Source organism: Triticum dicoccoides, chromosome 2B (genome assembly GCF_002162155.2).
Source record: "Triticum dicoccoides isolate Atlit2015 ecotype Zavitan chromosome 2B, WEW_v2.0, whole genome shotgun sequence".
Lineage (NCBI taxonomy): Eukaryota > Viridiplantae > Streptophyta > Magnoliopsida > Poales > Poaceae > Triticum > Triticum dicoccoides.
In genome coordinates, this window is record NC_041383.1 from 710293803 (window position 1) to 710316309 (window position 22507).

A 22507-nucleotide genomic window follows, 5' to 3' on the forward strand; every position below is an offset into this window, starting at 1 on the left:
GGTCCCCCCCGATCTCTCTCTCCTTATATAAACCTGGAGGCATGCATAGATAACTCATATCCTCCATCCGTCCATAAGGCATAGCTGATGCACATGCTCATCTCATATCATCCAGGCCAGTAAGTTACCTAATTAGCCTACTTAGTGTATCATCTGTACGTGACACGCCACACTTAGCTAGCCGACTACCATTCATTAAGAAACTGATGGCTGCTGCGCCTACCTTCTTCTCCATCTGCTCCGCTAAGCCACTGCTCCATTCGGCTTCACCGGTGGCCCGGAATGTTGGCCGGACCAGTCGCAACCGTGGCTTCTTCCGCCCTTCACCGGGGATATATCCCGGGTGGGAGCCTGCGTCTCATGAGCTGTTGCATGATTTTGACTTGCAGGTATAGATATTGTTGCCGTACAATTGTTACATATCGTAACAGTTAGTATTAGTATTGCTTAACGGGTCACGTTGTACAAGAACGTGAAATACAGTCGTTTGCATCATTTTATTTTCGTACTTCCTTCATTCGGGTTTATTAGTCTCACTCGTATCTTGACTCAAATTTTAACCATAGTTTTCACTAGTAACATATATGTCGTACGTCACAAAAATAATACCACGAAACTTCTTGCAAGTATATGAATCTAACAGTATAACTTTTTGTGACATATAACTTATAATCTTTTAGTTAAACCTATGGTCAAAATTAAACCTAAAATATGATAGGGGAGTGGGGGTATAACAATTGTACTAAATATAGGAAAGAAATCTAAATAACCTTTAGATCCATCTAAGATTTCGATTCCCAGTAAAAAAATATATAGAATAGAAAAATATGGGACAAAAAATAAATCCAGTTGGTTTCAGACTTGGTACAACCCAAAATCACCATTCCTTTTGGTTCGCACAACCAAAAAATTATTCTGAAGGTCTACAGGAAGATAAAAAATAAGGGATTGTATCAAGAACTATATACAAAAGAATAGGAAAAAGGGCTCGAATAGAAAAATAGAATCATACTCGAGTTCCGAAGTAATTACACATAATAGAAAAATGGACTCATGTTCAAGTTCCGAAGTAATTACACATATAGAAATCCAAAAAGAAATCGATACGATCCACGTCATAATCCATATTGGATTCCCAAATTTATTAAATAAAAAAGGAGCAATCGAAGAATTAGAGAAAGATCTACAAAAGGGAATTAACTCTGTAAACCAGAGATTTAATATTTCTATCGAAAAAGTTAAAGAACCTTATAGACAGCCTAACATTCTTGCAGAATATATAGCTTTCCAATTAAAAAAAGAGTTTCATTCCGAAAGGCAATGAAAAAAGCCATTGAATTAACTAAAAAACAGATATAAGGGGAGTAAAAGTAAAAATTGTGGGTCGTCTCGGAGGAAAAGAAATTGCACTCGCCGAATCCATTAAAAAGGGTAGACTTCCCCTCCAAACAATTCGCGCTAAAATTGATTATTGCGGGGGGGAGGGGGGATAAACCAGGATGAAGGAAGTGTTGTTTGTCATGGAAAGTTATTTGAATGCAATTAGCATGCATGTTTACCTCCATTTTCTAGTTACCTTAGGGATAGATTTCGAAGCTAGTGCTGAGGCTAGCTCTTTCAGTCTCACCACGAATGTCTCGTTGTCAACATGAACGTCACATTCCACCAAAAGAATCTCCTAACTTCAAGCTAGCAATTCATGATTTTGTTTTCAAGATAACTTTTGTTTGTTTGTGCAACATCCTAGAGTGACACCTACTCCGGAACTGATGAGAAACAGAAGATGTGTACTGGATTCACAAATTATTGACATATTTTTGGAATGAGCACAAATTTTTATATGCATATGTCTTTGATTGTTAATTCTTATAATATGTTAATACAATATAAACCTAAGGTATCATAAAAGTATTTTTATTGAAAAAACAAATTATTGTAAGTGTTATCGCCTGGCCAACCTGAGTATTTTTTCATATATTAATAATCAAAGTTGGAGAAGTTTTGATGCATGTTTTTTTTACAATGTCATCTACTTATGAACTGAGATAATATATGATATCTATTGCACTTTTATAAATTATATGTATTTTGAAAAAAAGAAGTTTGCTCTTTGTGTGACACCAGGAAAGCCTAGCGAATGTTCAGGCGTTGTTGCATCAGTATCCAATGAGTAGACGGGACATGTTGACCACTGTTGATCACCTCAAGCGCCTCTGCATCGATCATTATTTCCAAGACGAGATCGACAGTGTCATGGATGCATGTGTGGATCTCGTTCATAGTGATGATTTACTTGATGCAACCCTTTCACTGAGGCTGATGAGAGAAGCTGGATATTATGTTTCGGCAGGTAAGTAAAGGAAAATCTTAGTCTGTCACGTAAGATAAACACAAGAATTTGGGAAGCTTCAGTGCTATTTGGTCTATGAAATAAATTTTATGTGATAACTTTGCTGTAAAAAAATCTTCAAGTGGCCAAGTCTAAAATAATTCTAGCGTTTCCTTGTGGACCGTATAAGTACCTCCCTTGGGACGTATGTTGTCACTATGTATGACTTATGCCTAAGACCCCTTCTCCACAACATGGCAGACGATGTTCTTCGGAAGTTCACAAATGATAATGGTGATTTCAACCATGGGCTCACCAAAGACATTAGAGGGATGCTGAGCTTGCAAGACATGTCATACCTCAACATGGGAGAACCATCACTGTACAAGGCAAATGAATTCTCGGGCAAGCACCTTAGACTTGCAATTAAGTATTTGGAGCCAAGCCTTGCAAGATATGTGAGGCGGTCACTAGACCATCCCTATCATGTGAGCCTGATGCAGTACAAGGCAAGGCACCATCTGAGTTACCTCCAGAGCTTGCCCACTAGGAACACATCAATTGAGGATCTGGCACTTGCAGAGTTTCAGATTAAGAAGTTGCAGCATCAGAGGGAAATTCAAGAGGTTAAGAGGTATAGATATATACATAATAAACTACTCTCCTTCCATGATTAATTTTGTTGAAGATGTTCAATACGCTCACTCTCTTGATAAGAGAGGAACGCTAGAACTCTTGGCCCAATTTTATTAATTAGTATTTTTATTGCTCAAGTATTCACTCAATTAATAGAGTAGTGGTTTTCACTATGTGAAAACTTCCTTTTCACACAGATGGTGGAAGGATTTGGGATTGGCTAAAGAAATACCGTTTGCAAGGGACCAAGTACTTAAATGGTTCATGTGGCCCATGACTGTCCTTGAGGGTTTGTCCTTCTCTAGATATCGGATTGAGATCACAAAGATCGTCTCCATGGTCTACATTGTGGATGACATCTTTGATCTTGTCGCCACACAAAATGAGCTCTCTCTTTTCAATGAGGCAATCAAAATGTGAGCATTGCATTGTTGTTCCCATAATGATTAAGATTAATTTATTTTAGGGAGGCAATATAGTCACCTTACTTTGTAAATAAATGACATATTATATATGTCCAACAGCATATTCAGACTTTAAATTGGCATCAGATGTGTTAAGATTAATTCGAAATAAACATTATGTCTTTATGAGAAAGATCTTCATATAGATTAATAGTTTTCTAATTATTTATTCTATAATCATACAAACAAGAGAAAACATTGCATATTAGAGATTGTTTATGCCCAAGATTGCATCTACCTTGCTAATGGAATAAAAAACTCATGGATTAGTTAAGACCTTATACATGGTATAAAAGTATTGTCTTATAGAAGTTTCACACACAGATTGCACATTTTGACAGGTGGGATCCTGCTGCTGTTGATTCACTCCCGAGCTACATGATATCATGTTACAGGGCTCTTTACACTGTCACAAATGATATAGCCGCTATGGTTAGAAAAGAGCATGGACTGAACCCTATCACTCATCTCAAGCAAGCTGTATGTCTACTGGAATGATTCTTCATTTTTTTCCTTTAATTTAACTTCCCCAAGGAGCTAAATATATTAACACTACTACCTCACATATTTATGTGTAGTATATAATTTGTGAGTGATCTCTCCTACTTAAAAAATACTCAAGTTTTTGTGTTATGTTCCTTTACTTCGTCTGCCCTCTCCCTCCCCACCCCCACCTTCTCCATTTCCGGGTTTGACAATTTTCCCGGCCGGTTTTCCTTGAAAACCATCTCAACTGTACATGCCTTATTTTCTTATAAAAAAATCACGTTTTCTTTGTCAAGCCAAAAACTACCGATTCAATTAGCAGCTAAAGTCCATTTTTAATAAGTAGTCACATTATAACACTAAAATGTCAAGTAAATCACATTGATTGCACAGAAAGTTTTTACGCTCCTGTTACAATGCATGAGCAATTAATTACCTTACTGTATTTACAAAGAGAACATATAATGAAATTACACTAGAAGCATTCATCTTACCTTCCTTCATTTTACTCTTACAGTGGGCAGCTTTGTTTGATGGATTCATGATTGAGGGAAAATGGCTATATACTAATCAGGCCCCCACATCAGAGGACTACCTAAGAAACGGTATCGTCACTTCAGGAGCACCACTAGTACTCCTGCATCTTTTCTTCTTGCTAGGGCATGATTTAACAGAGGGCAACAACGACCACATGCTTCGGATCATCTCCTGCACTGCAAAGATCATGAGGCTTTGGGATGACATGGGCAGTGCAAAGGTTATAACACACCAAGAACTTTATCACATAAGACTGCAGGATTAGCACTACCAATAATCGTACATGAATTAGTTCAGTACATATCCATGAGGGTGCGCATCCACATCAACATTGACCAAATTAGACATGATCTGACATTTATTTTTCTTCACCCCATGCAGGATGAATCACAAGAAGGGCTCGACGGATCTTACAAGGAGTTGTACCACAGAGAAAATCCTCATGGTGACGCGGAGAAGCACATGCTGGAGATGATCGCGAGTGAATGGCAGGATCTGAATAGGGAATGCTTCTCTGGGACAAAGTCAACACTATCGCATACCTTCATCGGGGCATCACTCAACTTTGCAAGGATGGTCCGCGTCATGTATGGCTATGACGACGAACAGAGGCTCCCCATCCTTGAGGATTACACCAGGATGTTGCTCTTCTGAATCATGCATGCTAGCACATACAAATAGGTTGATAGTTGGTACAACCTTATGCATTGCAATGGGGTTTTGTGGCCGTGACATATAAATAACAAATTTAGAAGGTAACATCTAGTCAAACATGAAAATGAACAGCCTAACTGTGGAACTAGGTTACTAACCCCACATGAACATGCAAAAGTTCTACAAAAGATAGTTGCATCACGCTACTGGATGTATGATAGTTGCGTCGAGTGGCTTATAGAATCTTCGCCATTTCATCTCATCCAATCTCGAGAACAGACGAGCGCCTCAATCGTCCTGATGCTCAGCGCATTATGGTGCTTCGGGATCACCGGTCCAGTGATGCTGAATGCCGCTTCAGAGTGAACGGCAGACGCCGGCATTGCTAAGACGTCCCGCGCAATAGCCGCAAGCGTGGGGTACTTGGTGGCATGTTCCATCCACCATTTCAGAATGTCAAAATCATCCTCTCTTGGGACTAGGCCCTCCGCAAGGTAGTCATCAAGCTCTGAATACATCTGTCTACTGAGATGCTCATCCCAATCTTCCAATGAATCTTTATCATCTGCACTCCTGGAAACAACGGCGCCACTCGGCTGACTCATCGGTTTGTAGTATTCGCTGAAGAGTTCCTGGACCGTGTCGCGTATTTCGGATAAGTAGCTCGCTGAACCTGCGCCGTAAGCTCGTCGCAGACGGAATTCGATGAAGCTCATCTTGAATCTAGGGTCTAGAACAACAGGTATCGACAACCACACGTATGAGTTCTGCCAGTACTCGTCGAATGTGTGCTGCATCACCATGACCAATGTAGCAATCTCGACATTCTCATTTGATGCTTCTTCCTGCAGAACAGTCCTCACTTTCCATACCTCGTTAAAGTATATGTTTGCCGTCGGAGAGCTCGGGCCAGAAATTACTTCGATGGCATGATAAAACGTTCTCAAAATCTTGCAAATGGACACAATAACTCCCATATCTTCTGGAGACAGCACTTCTTCAGCAGGAAACAACTTCTTGAATTGCAACAGAACTTCAAGCCTAAAATAAAACTTATGCCACCACTTGGCATCTTCCTGTGGACACTTCAAGCTCATCTGTGAAATGGCCTCCAGAAGCTGTTGCTGGGCCAATGGTGAAGATGCATGCGCCACAAAAAAGTCCATTACTGCATCACCAATAAGGAGAAGTATGTCTGATTGTCCTTCGGCGACAACACTGTTTATCATGTCGTCCAAGCAAGCGATGTTGCATAGCTTGCCTCTGATGGGAAGGCACCTCTTCTCCATGAGCATCGCCTTGAGCCTCGCGGTATTCGCATCGTTCTTGATTTCACCAACTGAAGTGAAGCTCAATATCTTCTGGTCAAGGTTCCAATCTCTGATTGCATCCCATATGACATTGTAAGATCCACTTTCAGACTGTGGAACACAGGCCTCCTTGCAGTGTATAGTCCTTTCCAAATTAGTAGGTGAGCACCAATACATGCCAAACTTTATTATTCTTCTGTGAACTTTCCAGTCTTCACCGATGAAATGTGCTGTCAAGCAGAGGTACTTTACTGTCGGCTCAGGTCCATCGTCAGTCCAGATGCTTGCCGACAGAGAGACATGCCGCGAGGTTAGCGCGATTTTATCCTTGACATTCATCTTTTCCTTCTGAAATAGATCCAACAAATGGTCTTCCATATCACTACGAGAGACACTGTTAGCCACAGGGTTGATGCTCTTGAAAATCCTTTTCATTTCTTCATGCTCCACAATCGACAAGGGATAACCATGGCATATGATCATTTTGGCCACATCTTGATAAGGTGACTCCTGACCAAACTTGCTGGCGCTTGTATCGTCCCCAGTATTCATCGATGAGGTCTTCTGCTTCTTCTTCAGGTTTGGAACATCTGATGCTGGTAGGGATAGATGATCTGCCACCCCTTGAACAGGCCGACCGGTTGCGCCACTCGAGCTGCTACCATCTGTGAAGCAGGAGTCCTTCTGTGGCCTCTCTACCGCTTCCGGTTTGGCCGGGCAGGTTTCCAGGTGCCGGCGCAGACAGCTATCTCCTTTGCAGCTGAACAGAAAGTGGCAGCTCAGGCACTGTGCAAACTGAACCTTGTCATTCAGAAAGATGGGCTCAAACTCATCCCAGACCCTGGACTGAATCTGGCTCTTGTTTTTGAGTGACCCGTCGGCTCCATCCAATTCTGCCTCCACTTCCATGCTGCCATCCTCCTTGTGCTGCTCATCAGAATGCTCCATGGCCGCCTGCACGGTGAGAAGAAATAATCCATGTCAGTAGTAGTTCAGTGCAAGAAGAAACCACATTCAGTCTCCAAGAGGAGGCTCTGCCAGTACGTCCCAGACCTTGGACCGTTTGTGGTGCTCGTTTTTGAATGACCCGTCAGCTCCATCATGTTCTGCCTCCACTTTCTTCAAGTCACCCTCCTCGTGTTGCTCATAAGGATGATGCTCCATGGCTGCATTGTAAGAAATTAATAATCCCATATCAGTAGTTGAGTACAAGTTGAAACCAGATTTCAGTCCAAGAAGAGATGATGTATCCGTGCAAGAACAATCTTTTCGATTTAATACCCAACCAAAAATATTAAAAAAAGAACATACCACTACTGAAGGACCAAAATAAATTCATACTTCCAGACTCATTATCCCCGTTTAAGCTTAAACCTAGATCATCGATCGAGCACGTATCAACATGTGCAAACACAAATGTAACCGTTGTCTGTATAACACTACTGATGCACCGCAGGTGTTGTTGATCAGAATTAGGGGGGGATGCGGCAGAAAAGAGCACCGGCTAACGAGCGAGGGCGAGAAGAGCAAAGCCACAGCCCACAGGGTGCTGACCTGAACCGATCGCCGACTTTCGGCGTGCGCTCTCGCCGGACAACCGCCGCTCTCCTCCTCTCGCCGGGGGGCGCTGGCAACCGACAACCTTTCCCTCCCTCGTTCAGTTTCAGAAATGGGCGGGCTCCGGCTCCCTCTTCCCTTCCCACGATTCACAGAAGCAAACAACTACCACCCTGAATGCGTGGAGTAGTCGGCTAGCCCGTAGAAAATGCCGCCGCGCCATAGAAACTGGTTTTTCGGGGGTTTTTTTCCTTTAAATATGGGTTTTCTCTGGGAGTCAGCATGCCCTGAAGTCCTGAACCCATGGGCATATGCACCCATTTTTTTAAAAATGCATTTAAAACACGTTTTAAAATGTCGAAAAATTCAAAAGAAAATTTCACACATACATGTTCGCATATGTGTGTGCGCGGCACTAAGTTTTTTGAAAAAATGTCTTTTCGTTTTGTCTCCGCAAAAAAGACAAATTTTAGAGCTTCTAAATAGCGTTTTACGACACATTTTTTTGTTTGCACAGGCTACAAAAAAGTTGTTTTTCTGTGAAACTTAATGCACGCACATAAAACATGAAAACGTATATGTGCAACCTTTTTCAGATTTTTTTTAGCATTTACAAATGTGTTTTTTTAAGTGGGTTTATATGTACCCAGGCTCATCAGATTTTTTTTAGCATTTAGAAATGTGTTTTTTTAAGTGGGTTCGTATGTACCCAGGTTTATCGATGCACTTCTCTTTTTTTCTGGCCGCCTGTTAGGATTTTCCTCCGATCCAAAATAAGTGTCGCAGATTCAAACTAATTTTGAACTGGGTTTAGTTCAAAACCGCGACACTTTTTATAGTTCGGAGGTAGTATCATTTTTTTCTATTGAAAAATGACTAGATAATATGTTCCCCTTCGGGTCATTTTCCATTCCTGTTTCTAAGGGAATCTGGAATGACAAAAGAACTGAACAAGGAATGCTCGCATGAAATTTGCCTTCAAATCATCTTAGTTTATACATTTCGTGAGGAAGAACATCCGAAACTTTGACTATGCACACCGCGAAAACAATCTCCAGGCCTCCAGTGGATATTAAGCAAAAATAAATAAAAGATGGGATTTGCCAAAACACTATGTGCATATCATCATACATACAAATAACAGTTCGATTCTTCCTAACGACTACTTCGATCACACCGCTACATTTTATGCATCCTTCCAGCTACAAAATTTTCTGCTGCTGCTGCCCACCCTGACTTCCAGCTACAAAACATAATCCAGGAAACCCTTTATTCCACCTTTCCACCTTTATACCCCAAAGGAACGTGTAATATAGATGTACACAAACAAAAGAATAATTTCGCAAAAATCGCAGCATTAGCCGCTCCCCACTTTTGTACCACTGCCCAGCCTGTACACCCAAAGGAAATGACACATTTACAGCTCAGATCAAAGTTCTCATTCTTGTCACCAGGGACTGCATGCTCTCCAGCTTGTCGGTCAGCTGCCTGATGTCCTCCGCGCGGCTCTCGTCTCCGGTGCTGGTTAGGGACGCGCATCTGGCCTTGGATTCCGAGATGTCGCTTTGTAGCGAAGCAATTGTCGCTTCCAGGGCCTCTTTCAACGCCGCATTTGAGGTTGTATGAAACATTGGAGTCCTGGGAGTCCTAGGGGTGCTTACGCTGCCAAAACTGTTCTGCCTGCTGAGCCTGCCAGGCGAGAAAATGTTGTCCATGCCTCCACTTCCTGCAGCAGCACAGCTTTGTAAGACACGTGCAACCTCATTTCTCCTTAAGAAAAGCAGCAAGAAAAGAATAACAGGCCATGTAAAGTAATTCATTCCATTTGTCGCAAAAAAAAAAGTAATTCATTCCATACCTAGGTTCCTCAGCTGTTCTACGGTTCCCTGGCCAAGAGACTTGTCAAGTTTAAGCAGACGGAGAATTCCAGCAGTGATCCTCCCCATAGCATCAGCTTCAGATCTGCAAATCATGGCAAGGTGCTCCAGCTCTTCTCTTTTTGCCACAGCCTCAATCTGCACGTTCAAATGGATATAAATAGTTGAGGTGTAACAGTGGCAAATTCCCAACAGTTTTTGACAAATATTGGAAGAAGTGTTCCTACCGGTTCTTTAACTGAAAACTTTACATTATCCATCATCCACTTGGCATCCCCAGTATCATCTTTGCCAATGACCATGGTAGCTTCAACATCAACACCTTGGTCACCAATAGCACTTGAATTGTTCAATCCACTGCATGACTGACTATTGTTTAATTTTCCATTTCCAACGAATTGATTTCTCAAGCGAGGTTTAATTGCCTGTAAACCTTCGATTCCAGCCTGCAGGTGCCACCAAATATCTGCCAATTAGAATACAGAGAAGGCGAGCACCAAATTGAAATACAAAAGTGCAGCTGTCATGGATATACCGTAAAACGCTCCACTGGAAATGCCTTCTTGCCCAACACCTTCTCTGCACCTCCCAAGTTAGGTCTGTCACTGCTTTTGCCTGACAAGTGCAGATTCCTGAATGTTGTATGCCAACATTTGTCTTCCCTACTAATAGGATCACCACTACGAGGAGAAGACCAATCTCCTACTTCTTCTGTCCCTTCAAGTGCGAACAACCAGTTTCTTAACTCAACTGACACATCAAGATCATCTGGCACCCCCAGATCAAACTTCGAATTGCTGTCATTGCCTTCGGATCTTGCTTCTGTAACATTAGGGGATAACGGGATGAGAAACACTTTTCAAACAATGCAAGAAAAGAAACAAAACAAGAAACAAAGATTTTTATCCACCATCTGAAATAAGGACTTGAACATTTCACCATGTATTGTTTCAGTACTAATAGTAACTAAAGTAGAGCTTTTACAATCTAGAAAGTTGCAGATGCTTGCCTTCCTTGTCAGTGACGTGAGATGGTGTGAACAGTTTCCCGAGTGGACCAGAAGATAAATCCTTCAGGCCTCTCAAGAGGCCTTCCCCTGGACCACCATCAGGCCCGAGAATACCGAAACGATGCAGTAAAGACTCGGTATAACTCAGTCCACCTCCGAGACGGACACCAGATACCTTCGATGATACATTCAAGCTATGGCACTCCATATCCCTCATGTCATAAGGCATTACATGAGTGATGTTTATGTCAATGAATTGAGCACCTTTAGCGTGGTGTTTGCTACGATGGTCAACCCAAAACACCGGTCTCATCTTGGGATGCCCATTTTCACATACCACAACGTTATGTTCACCCGTCATGGCAGTGCCATTCTCATGGATTGTAGCACTTTCTCCTTCCAAACAGTTTACTGAGACAGTTCTCCACATCACGTTAGTTGTGACTGCAAAGGCACCACCTAGAGTGCGATGAGAAACTTTCAGGTAGAGATCCTCTCCACCAAACTGAACCAAGGGCATATGTATGTCTCCCGCTGACAAATGTTCCAAGAAATTGAGCTGGAGACTATTCATAGTTAAGCTCACAGCCGTATCACTGGGAAGTTTTTTCTGAAAATTGTCAACTGAAGGCTCACTATCTTTGCCAGACTTGTTACCTTTACTAACCTTTGAAATTCGTTCTCCAACCTGCCCAAAGTAGCTGTAGAGGCCTAAGACAAAAAACAACTGCTCAACTGAAGTGTTGGAGATGAACTGTTGGAAAGCAACACCAATTCTCACAACCCCCTCTGGGGGTGGCAAATCACACAGAGGGCTACCATCTGCGGTAACCATAGCTGCCTCAAATCGAATGTCATCTAATTCAATACATTTCAACACATTTGGAGAGGGATCCCTCACTACTCTCTGTCCATTTGAAGTACTAGAGGTTTCAAGCGAGAGGCTTAGATGAGAAGCTCTACTAACCCACTTCCTCTGGCTGGCATCAACAGGTTGATATTCCCAAAGAAGGAAGCAAGCTGGATCTTTGTCAAGGTTTAGTAGTGAACAGTTTGCTGATGGTGACTCGCTGAAGTGTAGGTCCTCTACATGCAGTCTTGCTCCTGAAAATGATGACTGGGAGCAAGCGGTCTTGGTTCCACTGCACCTTGCAATTTCTTCAGCATCTAACGGAACAGATAGATCGAACTCTTTGAGAGAAAACGACAGGCTGTTAATTGAGGAATCAGCAACTGTGGCACTGTGATTGGGCACAACTCCATCAGCTAAGAATGAGGCAATTCTTAAGCAGGATTGTTCCTGAAGGGTCACCTAAAATGCAAAAATACAGGCAATATTTAATCAAACAGAAAAGTTGAACATTATGTTTCACTGTTAATGTTAAGAAGACACACCATAAGAGGCTGGCATGTGATGACTGTTTTCGAAGCAAACTTTGGAGGTGATGGAGAAGGAGTGGTCTGGAGACAATAAAGGGAAAACAAAGGAATTCCAGCAGCGAATTCCAAGAACTGATTCCCAAATGGATAGATCGGAGGACAGAAATTTTGACCTGATAATAAAGTAACATATAATAGATTAGGCCCAGAGATGGTTGATAACTTGATATGATACAAGCAGTAGTACAAAAGCGAAGGCATAATCAGTATTCACCAAAATCAGGGATAGGCAAGGGTTCTTGTGGAACAGCTTGCATAGATGGTTGTATCAATGTGCATGGAGGACGAGAAAATGTGTCCCTGTAGAAATAATATTCATACATGAGACCCAGCAAAGGTGAGTATTATATACATAGCTTAAATAGAATCTCTATCACTGTTATATCAGAAGTTAACATTACCAAAGTAACATAAGCAGTGCATAGATATAAATTGTACTGGATTCCCATCTAATTTAAGAGAGTAAGTAAATGACTATAAACTTCATGACTTGCATAGTTTAGTCACTATAAACAGGGTACCTATCTTACCTCAGAAACAACCCAGCAACCTTTATGCAAGACAAGTTTTTTGAACTCTCCCCGTCTGAAATGCTAGCCTTTAAAAATAATGAGAAAAACAGTTGTCATCATGTCACTAGATGACTACGATACAAAAAAAATCTCTGACAAGAAAGTATAAATACTGATGTAATTAGCAAAGCATACAGTACTCGATAGATTGACAAGCTAAAAATGTACCCGTGAGAAGAACAGCGATTGCATTAGAAGTTCAAGCTGAAACTCTGTCAACGCAAATAAAATTTTAACGAGAAAGTGAGTAGATGTCTATAAATAGCATATTGGAAGTTGATTGGTTGCTAGTCCTTACCAGCATCTTTAATGCAAAGGAATATGTGATCTACAATAAAGGATACCAAGGAAGATCCTGCTGCTTCTGCATGCTGTTCAAAATAGGAGAAGGAAAAGAGAATGCAAAGAATATCAATATGTGATATGTCTGATAATCCTACTACAAAGAATGCAGTCATAAATACACGAGAGAGACAAACCTGTTGAGACTTTGGATCCAAATCTCCTCTATTTAAGCACGCAGATACCCCAGTCATGAATCGAAGAAACGCCCGTAAACCTGACAAAATGCGTTTTCAGGTGTGACTGATACAAACAAGAACTGAACGAAAAGCTAAAGCTTTATTGTCAATAACCATTTACCAGGTTCACTTAAAGCAGGACAGAGAGCTTCAGTAACATGCAGCTGAACCTCCAGGCCAAGTGGGTTGTTCTGCTCCGTTCGTTTCAGAGTTATCTGATGTTCGACAAATTTATAAGCCAAGCCAAGACAGGCAGAACTTCCAACATCAACTAACAAATTCTCAAAGTTGACAAATCATATTCCAGACACTCACATTAGCCTCCCCTGATATTCCTTCCAAAAACCTTTCGCCGCCAAAGAACATTCGCTTTGCACCATCATCATCTCGTTTGTTATCTTGACTGCTTGAAGAGTTAAATCGTGCATCGGCAAACATGTCAGGATGGGGTAAAAGATCAACTGACAGTGACCGCCATTCCAATTTCTGTGAATTTGGACAGAAAATATGGGAGATCAGAAATTGCGTTTACTATGTCCTCATTCATTATGTCCCAGTACATTAGGTAACAACACAAGAAGACATTAATTTGCTGGGATAAACTAGGAGAGTATTAAACCTTGAAAACATAAATGAATCCTGTGCTGTTGGAGAAATCCCTTGCTTCTTTCAAATTTACAGCCTGTATAAATGGTATTTCAATCAGGTGGCCGAAAACGACAATTTTACATGTTCAAGTGCAACTTTAATCTAGCAAGAATACCTGCCATTTTTCGTTTGTTGTGTACAGTACGAGATCACGAAATGTGATAGCAGCTAGCGGAGGTGACCTGAAAAGAAATTAGAAATTAAAATCGATGTCCGTGCATGTTGCATCCAGTTTACTCACGGAACAAATAATAGGAAAAAAAACAGAATATGCAATAAGTCACCAGAAAAGGCCTAAATGTCTTTCAAGACAGAAGAAAAAGGTTAACATACCATGCCATCAGCAAAAGAAGAACTGAATATGCAGACAAGTAATCAGAACATACCATGTTGCATCTCCTTGCCCGCAAGCACCTCCATGTGTTTCCAATAGCAGGTTCACGATACCTACTTGTACAGTCATGCCATCTGCAATCTAAGCCCGGTATAGCATATTAAGCCCACTTGTATTTCAGATTTTGTAAGGGCAAATTGCTTGATAAATTTGCATTCGGTCCATGGTACAGAAACAGTTGTATACAATTATAAAATTACCATTATTACTAAAACAAAAGGGGCAGACATGCACACAAAGGAAAAACCAAACCATAAAACAGAAACACAAAGCCTAGAAAGATTAAACTAAAATGAATACCATGAACTACCTTGATGATTTTTACAGTATAATCATCATTTAACAGAAGCAGCTCTGAGTGGCCTTACAGATAAATTTTTTGAATACGCATGTACTGACTACTGAACATCAAGTGCAATGGAGCCAACCTTATCAGCATATCCATATCCGGTGCTTTTAGTTGATGCTGTTGATGACGCGTTGCTAATAAATGAGTTGAGAAAAGAACATCAGTTATTGAATGGTCATATGATGGCACAAAATCACAAGCTGGAAGAATTATAACCTCGTAGGGCCGGAAAGATTTTCTGAATCGTCCTTCTCTACAAGCACGAGATCAAGTTTATCAATGTTGACCACAATTGGCTCCACTTGCACATTTGATACCGATGGCAGCTGTAGTGATAATAAAAGAATCTAACTGTGAGACCTGAAAATACACCGCCAATTGTGATACAGAACTACCTATGATCATAAGGTTGATGTTGACTGCAAGTAAGAGACTTCACTGGAATGTCACAAGAAGTGTGAGACCACCCATCTATAAGATACAGAATTATGGCTACAGGGAAGAAATTAACAAGAGCCACAGTTTCCTGCCAATGCCAAACAGAGTACTGACAGAATTAACATTTGAGTCTAAATTTCTGACACGCGACTAGAATTTAGAACAATGACAGTCGAATCCGCATATTCACCATAATTTCTAGCACCGACAGACACAAGAGCACCAACTTGACAACATTCTGAACAACAAATTCGCCGCAATCCGCTCACCGACACCGAGGCACAAGCAGGCGAGGAGGCGGCCTTACCGTGATCTGGAGCTTCCCGACCCGCGCGCGTTCGACGGTGAGAGACGGAGGCAGCCCCAGGCTGGCGTGCAGCGCGTCGCCATTGATATCTGCAGCGCCCCAAATCACGCCCAAAAGGCCAAAACCGACAGAAACAAAAAAAAGTTAGCACCGACGGCACGAACAGAATTGGCATACGCGAGAAGGGTTTTGTCAGGGATCCGACCGAGGTTGGAGAGCTCGGCGGTGCGGCCGTTGAGCTTGAACTGGTCGCGGGTGAAGGACTTGAGCCAGTACTTGAGCGTGTACTCCAGCGCCCGCGCTATGATCGACTCCATGGACGCCCCGGCCCTCCGGGGGACCTTCTGGGGGCGGCGCCCGGCGGTTCTCCGGTGCCGGTGTCGGTGGCGGGCGTGCCGCCGGATCGGAGGCGAGATTCCGGCGGGATGGTGAGAGAGAGAGAGAGAAGAGGGGGGACAGGGTAGGGGCCGGGGGAGGTGGAGGGGGGGTGAAAGGAAGTGGTGGGCCCTTTTAGGGTCTGTTCTGTGAGAGTGAGAGTTCCTTTTGGCTTAAGCTTTTGATTACTCCTCATTAATTTTTCTCTGCTTCTGTGTGAGCTTGCCACTGGAGCACTGCCTTGTCTTGATGCTATTTTTGTGCTTTAATTAAAATCTTCTTTTTATTTTGCTTTTTTGTGTGTGTGTACAAGCGTGTGATTGACAGTTTGACACATTTGCAAAGGGCGATTCTTTGCTTGGGTTCTATTTTGGGTGTGGTTTAAGGTTGGCATAATGGCATTAATTTGTAGCTGCTTTTGGGATCAATGCCTCAATTTATTTTGCGTCCTCTGGTAGTGACTTTGTTTAAGGCGTGCTGGTCAAGTGGTCAGAGTATCTAACGCGTTCTTTAATTTAAGATTTGAGAGGGTAAAATGGTTAAAGCCAAATGCATTTACTAAGTAGTAGTACTCCTATTGATCTAAACGCTCTTATATTTCTATATTTCTTTACAAAGGGGTACTTTTTTTAGTGATATTGTATTAATTTACTAATTTGAGAGGGAGTATTGTACGAAGTACATTAATAATATTGTATAAAAACATCTTACATTTCGGGACGGAGGGAGTATCATTTATTTACTCCATCAGATCTATTTTATTTGTCGTTCAAACAGATGTATCTAAATGTATACTCTCTTCATCCAAAAAAAATGTCTCAACTATGACTTGCTTTAGTGCAAAGTTTATTTTTTGAGTTGTATTTTCAAATACATTTGCAATAAGTTAAAGTCGATGCACGTTTTTGGGGGTTGATAATTTTCCATGTTCAAAAATGGATAGTGGGCATGGAACATTACTCAATTACTACTCCCCCCTGACCTGTGTAGTGTTGAAAAACGTTTTACATTATGGTACGGAGGGAGTACTTTCCTTCTTAATTAACCAGCTGTCATTTCCCCGGCTGTACTAAAACAACACTAGAGACCAAGCCGACATGCGAGAGAGGGACGCCTCAGTTTCAACGTTTCATGATCTAGCCGTACCTTTTCATCCCCTCTTCACATCCAAGCCACTCTTCGCCCCCATGGTACTCATATTTAATTCCAACCCCTAACTCGCGCTGCCCCACAAAAGCAATCAGCAGCTCAGCCCATGTTACTGTGGCGCAACAATCCAAGATCCAACAAAAGTTACCGATCAATCCTTCAAAATAAAGCTAGGTAATTCTCCAAGCAACTACACGGAAAAAGGAGCCGGACTCTGCCGTACTGTCAAAGCGTCAATGGCTCCTGGCCCTTGCTTGATGAAGCTTCTTCGTCTTGTGGTAAAGGCAGGCAGCTAGCTATCCTGCCTCGGGATTGCTAAGGACAAATTAACCGACTAGGTTAACTGTGGGATGGTTTAATAGTACTAGTTGATGATCACTTCCATCTGGATTAACTGTTGTCACTCAGTGCAACATGGTCGAGCAGATGGATGGATCTGGCGTGAGGACTCGTGGGCTTTTGTTCCTAGTGGGAACCCATTTGGTTCCTGGATGGCAGTGGGGCCAAGGAGTGCTGTAGCACGTGCGAGTTTTGCACTACCAAACCAAAGTTTATCGCCCTCTTCATTTCCTAATATAGCGCGTATATATTTGTTGAAAAGTTAAGTTTTACAAACTTTGATTAAATTTATAAAGAAAATTATTTGTACCTATGGTATCAAATATATAAAATATGAAACTACATCTTGTGATGAATCCAATGTTATATATCTAGCATTCGAGATGTAAATATTTTTATCCACAAACTTGGTCAAAGTTTGTGAGCATTGACTTTTAAAAAAGATGCATTACATTATGAAATGGAGAGAGTATTATTCGCAATCAGCCACCCACACGCGACTCTTGAAGCAGTGAAACACTCCTATAAAAGATGTTGGAGTACCCATCTTTCTGGGCTGCTTGAGGGCGAAAATAGGCTTTTGACCGTCCGTTGCCGGGTGGCTTGCGGCGGGAGCCTCTTGGGGCGTCTCCGAGCCGTTTGATCTATCCGGACGGCTCGGACCCCGGCGACCGCTTGGAAAGTCCATGATGGGTGGACCGACGGCGCGCCCGAGGCCACGGTCTTTGGGAGGACTTCGGTGTGCCCCCGCCTGTGCACGAGAGCTTGGCTGGATCCGCCTATCGGCATCTTCACCCGAGCCGGTTGGTTCGGTCATGACAATCGGTGCATGTCCATAACGAGTGGACTGAAGGCAGGTCTGGGACCACTCTTATGTGTCGGACTTCAGCAAGCCCCGTCTGTCGGTGTCTTCGCCTGCGCTGGCCCGTTAGATCGCTATAGTCGGCGCATGTAGTGCGCCTGCTTGCGCCGACTGTAGCAACGCATACACCCTCTGAATGGGTGGCTGCGGTGCGCGTGGGGGCCACCGTCATTGGGCGCGGACGCATGAACGAAATGAGAAGACAACACACTTTGACCCTCCTCCAAGCACGTAAACGACTCTTTGATCTGCTTCTCTCCCTCATAAGGTTTATCCCTTGCTGCATCTGTTCGGAACGCAGTATTTTCAAAAAAAATCCTATGATCACGCAAGATCTATCTAGGTGATGCATAGCAACAAGAGGGGAGAGTGTTATCTACGTATCCTCGTAGACCGAAAGCGGAAGCGTTACGACAGCACGGTTGATGTAGTCATACGTCTTCACGATCCGACTGATCCTAGCACCAAAGGCACGGCACCTCCGCGATCTGCACACGTTCAGTTCGGTGACGTCCCACGAACTCTAGATCCAGGTGAGGTCGAGGGAGAGTTTCGTCAGCACGACGGCGTGGTGATGATGATGATGAAGTTTTTTTTTGGCTGGGAACTGTAGGGGAAACCCCCACAGCATATCAAAACTTTATTGATAGAGAGCACAATTACAAGTACAGTTAGAGATTACAAGGGGTAATCAAACTAATAAAAGTCAAGAAAGATAAAAAACAAGTTAGAAGAACAAGAAAAAGGCCTCAAGGTGGCAAGAAGGAGATCCATCTAAGTAGATCATCCTTATAAGAAGCTTTCACTCTATATTGCATTAATGTAATATCATGGATGAAGGCACTTCTCCATTTATTGAATCCAGCTCTTTCATGCATGAAGACCTTAGCATTTCTAATAATCCAGATATTCCAGCAAGCAATAAATACCACTTTAGTGAAGAAGGGTTTCCTGAAGCTCCCGCTAGCATTGCTAACCACAGCAGACATGAGGTCCCCAGAGGACCAATCAATCTACAGGTAGTTCCAAACTCTGACACTAAAATTGCAATTAAAGAACAGATGATCTCTTGTTTCCCTAGCTTGCACAGGGCAAAGCACACAATTAACTCCATCCTCCAAATGCCAATGCCTTTTCCACCATATCCTTTGTGTTCAACCTGTCCATAATAAGCATCCAAGCGAATAATTTTATTTTCATTGCTCATACTCTTTCATTGTACTATCCATGCTAGTTTAATTTATTTTTCTAGATTTCTTCTTGTGTGTTTGATAAACCTTAAGAAAACAAAAAAAATAGTTAGTTTAATTTCCATGCTTATAGTAGTAATTAAAAGAAAACCCAAAAAGATTTCTCGTTCTTCTTTTACTTGTTGGGAGCTTTCTCGTGTAAATAGTTTTTTTTCCTTTGGGGGTCGAGAGGAGAAGACCATATTGAAAATATTTAGTGGCTCTCATATGCATGATTGTTGATTTAACTTAGAGCCCATATTACCTTGTCTTCTCCCTTGAATTGAATGCTTACAGATTCTAGCTTAGTCCAATGCACGTGCACTATTATTATTATACACACCGTTCGGTCGTGCAAGTGAAAGGCAATAATAACGATATATGATGGACTGATTGAGATGAGAGAAGCTGGTATGAACTCGACCTCTTTTGTTTCTGTAAATATGATGAGTTCATCGTTCCTGATTCAGCCTATTATGAATAAACATGTTTGCAATGACAATTAGAGATTATAGTTGCTTATGCCATGCTTAATTAGCTAGGAGCTTATAATGGTTTACCTTGCGTGCCAACATGCTATTAAAATGGTTGTGATGTGGTATGATAGGGTGATATCCTTCTTTGAATGATTCGAGTGACTTGACTTGGCACATGTTCACGCATGTAGTTGAAACAAAATCAACATAGCCTTCACGATATTTATGTTCATGATGGATTATATCCTACTTATGTTTGCACTTAGTGTTAATTAATTTTAATGCATGTTCATGACTGTTGTCGCTCTCTCAGTTGGTCTCTTCCCAGTCTTTTGCTAGCCTTCACCTGTACTAAGCGAGAATACTGCTTGTGCATCCAAACTCCATAAACCCCAAAGTTATTCCATATGAGTCCACCATACCTTCCTATATGCGGTATCTACCTGCCGTTCCAAGTAAATTTGTATGTACCAAACTCCAAACCTTCAAATGAAATTATGTTTTGTATGCTCGAGCAGCTCATGTTTCAACTAGGGCTATCTGTATCTTCCATGTTAGGTGGGTTATTCTCAAGAGGAGTGGACTCCGCTCCTCATTCACGAGAAAATGGCTGGTAACCGGGATGCCCAGTCCCATGATCAAAAAAGATCAAAGCAAATCAAAATAATTAAACAAAACTCCCCCAGGGTTGTTGCTAGTTGGAGGCACTCGTTGTTTCGAGCAAGTCATGGATTGATGCTTGTTGGTGGTGGGGGAGTATAAATTTTATCATTCTGTTTGGGAACCGCCTATAATGTATGTAGCATGGAAGACATCGAGATCTCATAGTTTTTGCGTTGACAGTGAAAGTATACCGCTCAAAATATTATTCATCTCTATTTTAAAATCGAGCTCTGGCACCTCTACAAATCCCTGCTTCCTTTTGTGAAGGGCCTATCTATTTACTTTTATGTTGAGTCATCACCCTTTTATTAAAAAGCGCCCGCTGGAGAGCACTCTGTCATTTGCATACATTACTATTAGTTTATATTGGGTATGACTTGACTGGATCTCTTTTACCATGAATTACAATATTTAGTCAGTCCTTGATCTTTAAAGGTGCTCTGCATTTATGTTTTGCGGTCTCAGAAAGGGCTAGCGAGATACCATCTTGTTATATCATATTGTGATTGTTTTGAGAAAGTGTTGTCATCCGAGTTTTATTATTATTGCTCGCTAGTTGATTATGCCATTGATATGAGTAAATATGAGACCTAAGTGTTATTGTGAATATGGTTAGTTCATAATCTTTGCTGAAAACTTGAATGCTGGCTTTACATATTTACACCAACAAGAGCAAATAGAGTTTGTAAAAGTTCTTCTTTATCACTTTCAATTTGTCAATTGAATTGCTTAAGGACAAGCAAAGGTTTAAGCTTGGGGGAGTTGATACGTCTCCAACGCATCTACTTTTCCAAACTTTTGCCCTTGTTTTGGACTCTAACTTGCATGAGTTGAATGAAACTAACCCGGGCTGACGCTGTTTTTAGCAGAACTGCCATGGTGTTGTTTATTGTGCAGAAAACAAAAGTTCTCGGAATGACATGAAAATCCACGGAGATAACTTTTAGAAAATATAAAAAATACTGGCGAAAGAATCAAGGCCAAGGGGCCCACACCCTGTCCACGAGGGTGGGGGCGCGCCCCTCCCCCTGGGCGCGCCCCCCTGTGTCGTGGGCCCCCTGATGCTCCACCAACCTCAATTCCAACTCTATATATTCCGTTTCGCGGAGAAAAAAATCAGAGAGAAAGTTTCATCGCATTTTACGATACGGAGCCACCGCCAAGCCCTAATCTCTCTCGGGAGGGCTGATCTGGAGTCCGTTCGGGGCTCTGAAGAGGGGGATTCGTCGCCGTCGTCATTATCACCCATCCTCCATCACCAATTTCATGATGCTCACCGCCGTGCGTGAGTAATTCCATCGTAGGCTTGCTGGACGGTGATGGGCTGGATGAGATTTACCATATAATCAAGTTAGTTTTGTTAGGGTTTGATCCCTAGTATCCACTATGTTCTGAGATTGATGTTGCTATGACTTTGCTATGCTTAATGCTTGTCACTAGGGCCCGAGTGCCATGATTTCAGATCTGAACCTATTATGTTTTCATGAATATATGTGAGTTCTTGATCCTATCTTGCAAGTCTATAGTCACCTATTATGTGTTATGATCCGACAACCCCGAAGTGACAATAATCGGGATACTTCTCGGTGATGACCGTAGTTTGAGGAGTTCATGTATTCACTATGTGTTAATGCTTTGTTCCGGTACTCTATTAAAAGGAGGCCTTAATATCTCTTAGTTTCCACTAGGACCCCGCTGCCACGGGAGGGTAGGACAAAAGATGTCATGCAAGTTCTTTTCCATAAGCACGTATGACTATATTCGGAATACATGCCTACATTACATTGATGAACTGGAGCTAGTTCTGTGTCACCCTATGTTATAACTTTTACATGAGGAATCACATCCGACATAATTATCCATCACCGATCCAATGCCTACGAGCT

General features: G+C 42.0%; 2 protein-coding genes across 3 annotated transcripts; one reads left to right on the top strand and one right to left on the bottom strand.

Moving 5' to 3' along the window:
- Nucleotides 1-72: 72 nt before the first annotated feature.
- LOC119365784 (S-(+)-linalool synthase, chloroplastic-like) lies at nt 73-5607 on the top strand. 2 transcript variants are annotated; one of them, XM_037631425.1, is made up of 7 exons: nt 73-389; nt 2125-2350; nt 2591-2963; nt 3163-3381; nt 3771-3909; nt 4433-4672; nt 4834-5607. In XM_037631425.1, the coding sequence occupies exons 1-7, from the start codon at nt 207-209 to the stop codon at nt 5104-5106; spliced, it is 1653 nt and encodes a 550-aa protein (XP_037487322.1). In that variant the 5' UTR covers nt 73-206; the 3' UTR covers nt 5107-5607. The 2 variants fall into 2 exon arrangements, with proteins under 2 accessions (XP_037487322.1, XP_037487323.1); XM_037631426.1 differs by lacking the exon at nt 3163-3381 and having other exon boundaries at nt 4834-5606.
- Nucleotides 5608-9043: 3436 nt separating this feature from the next.
- Nucleotides 9044-15980, bottom strand: LOC119365785. Its single transcript, XM_037631428.1, has 20 exons — nt 15734-15980; nt 15529-15617; nt 15000-15109; nt 14863-14917; nt 14427-14515; nt 14156-14222; nt 14012-14074; nt 13708-13878; nt 13514-13607; nt 13351-13430; nt 13170-13242; nt 13040-13083; nt 12830-12897; nt 12514-12599; nt 12255-12412; nt 10860-12171; nt 10386-10672; nt 10078-10296; nt 9832-9988; nt 9044-9699 (listed from the first exon to the last, which is right to left on the bottom strand). Exons 1-20 carry the CDS (start codon nt 15843-15845, stop codon nt 9398-9400), a joined length of 3636 nt encoding a protein of 1211 aa, XP_037487325.1. The 5' UTR covers nt 15846-15980; the 3' UTR covers nt 9044-9397.
- Between the last annotated feature and the right edge of the window lie 6527 nt (nt 15981-22507).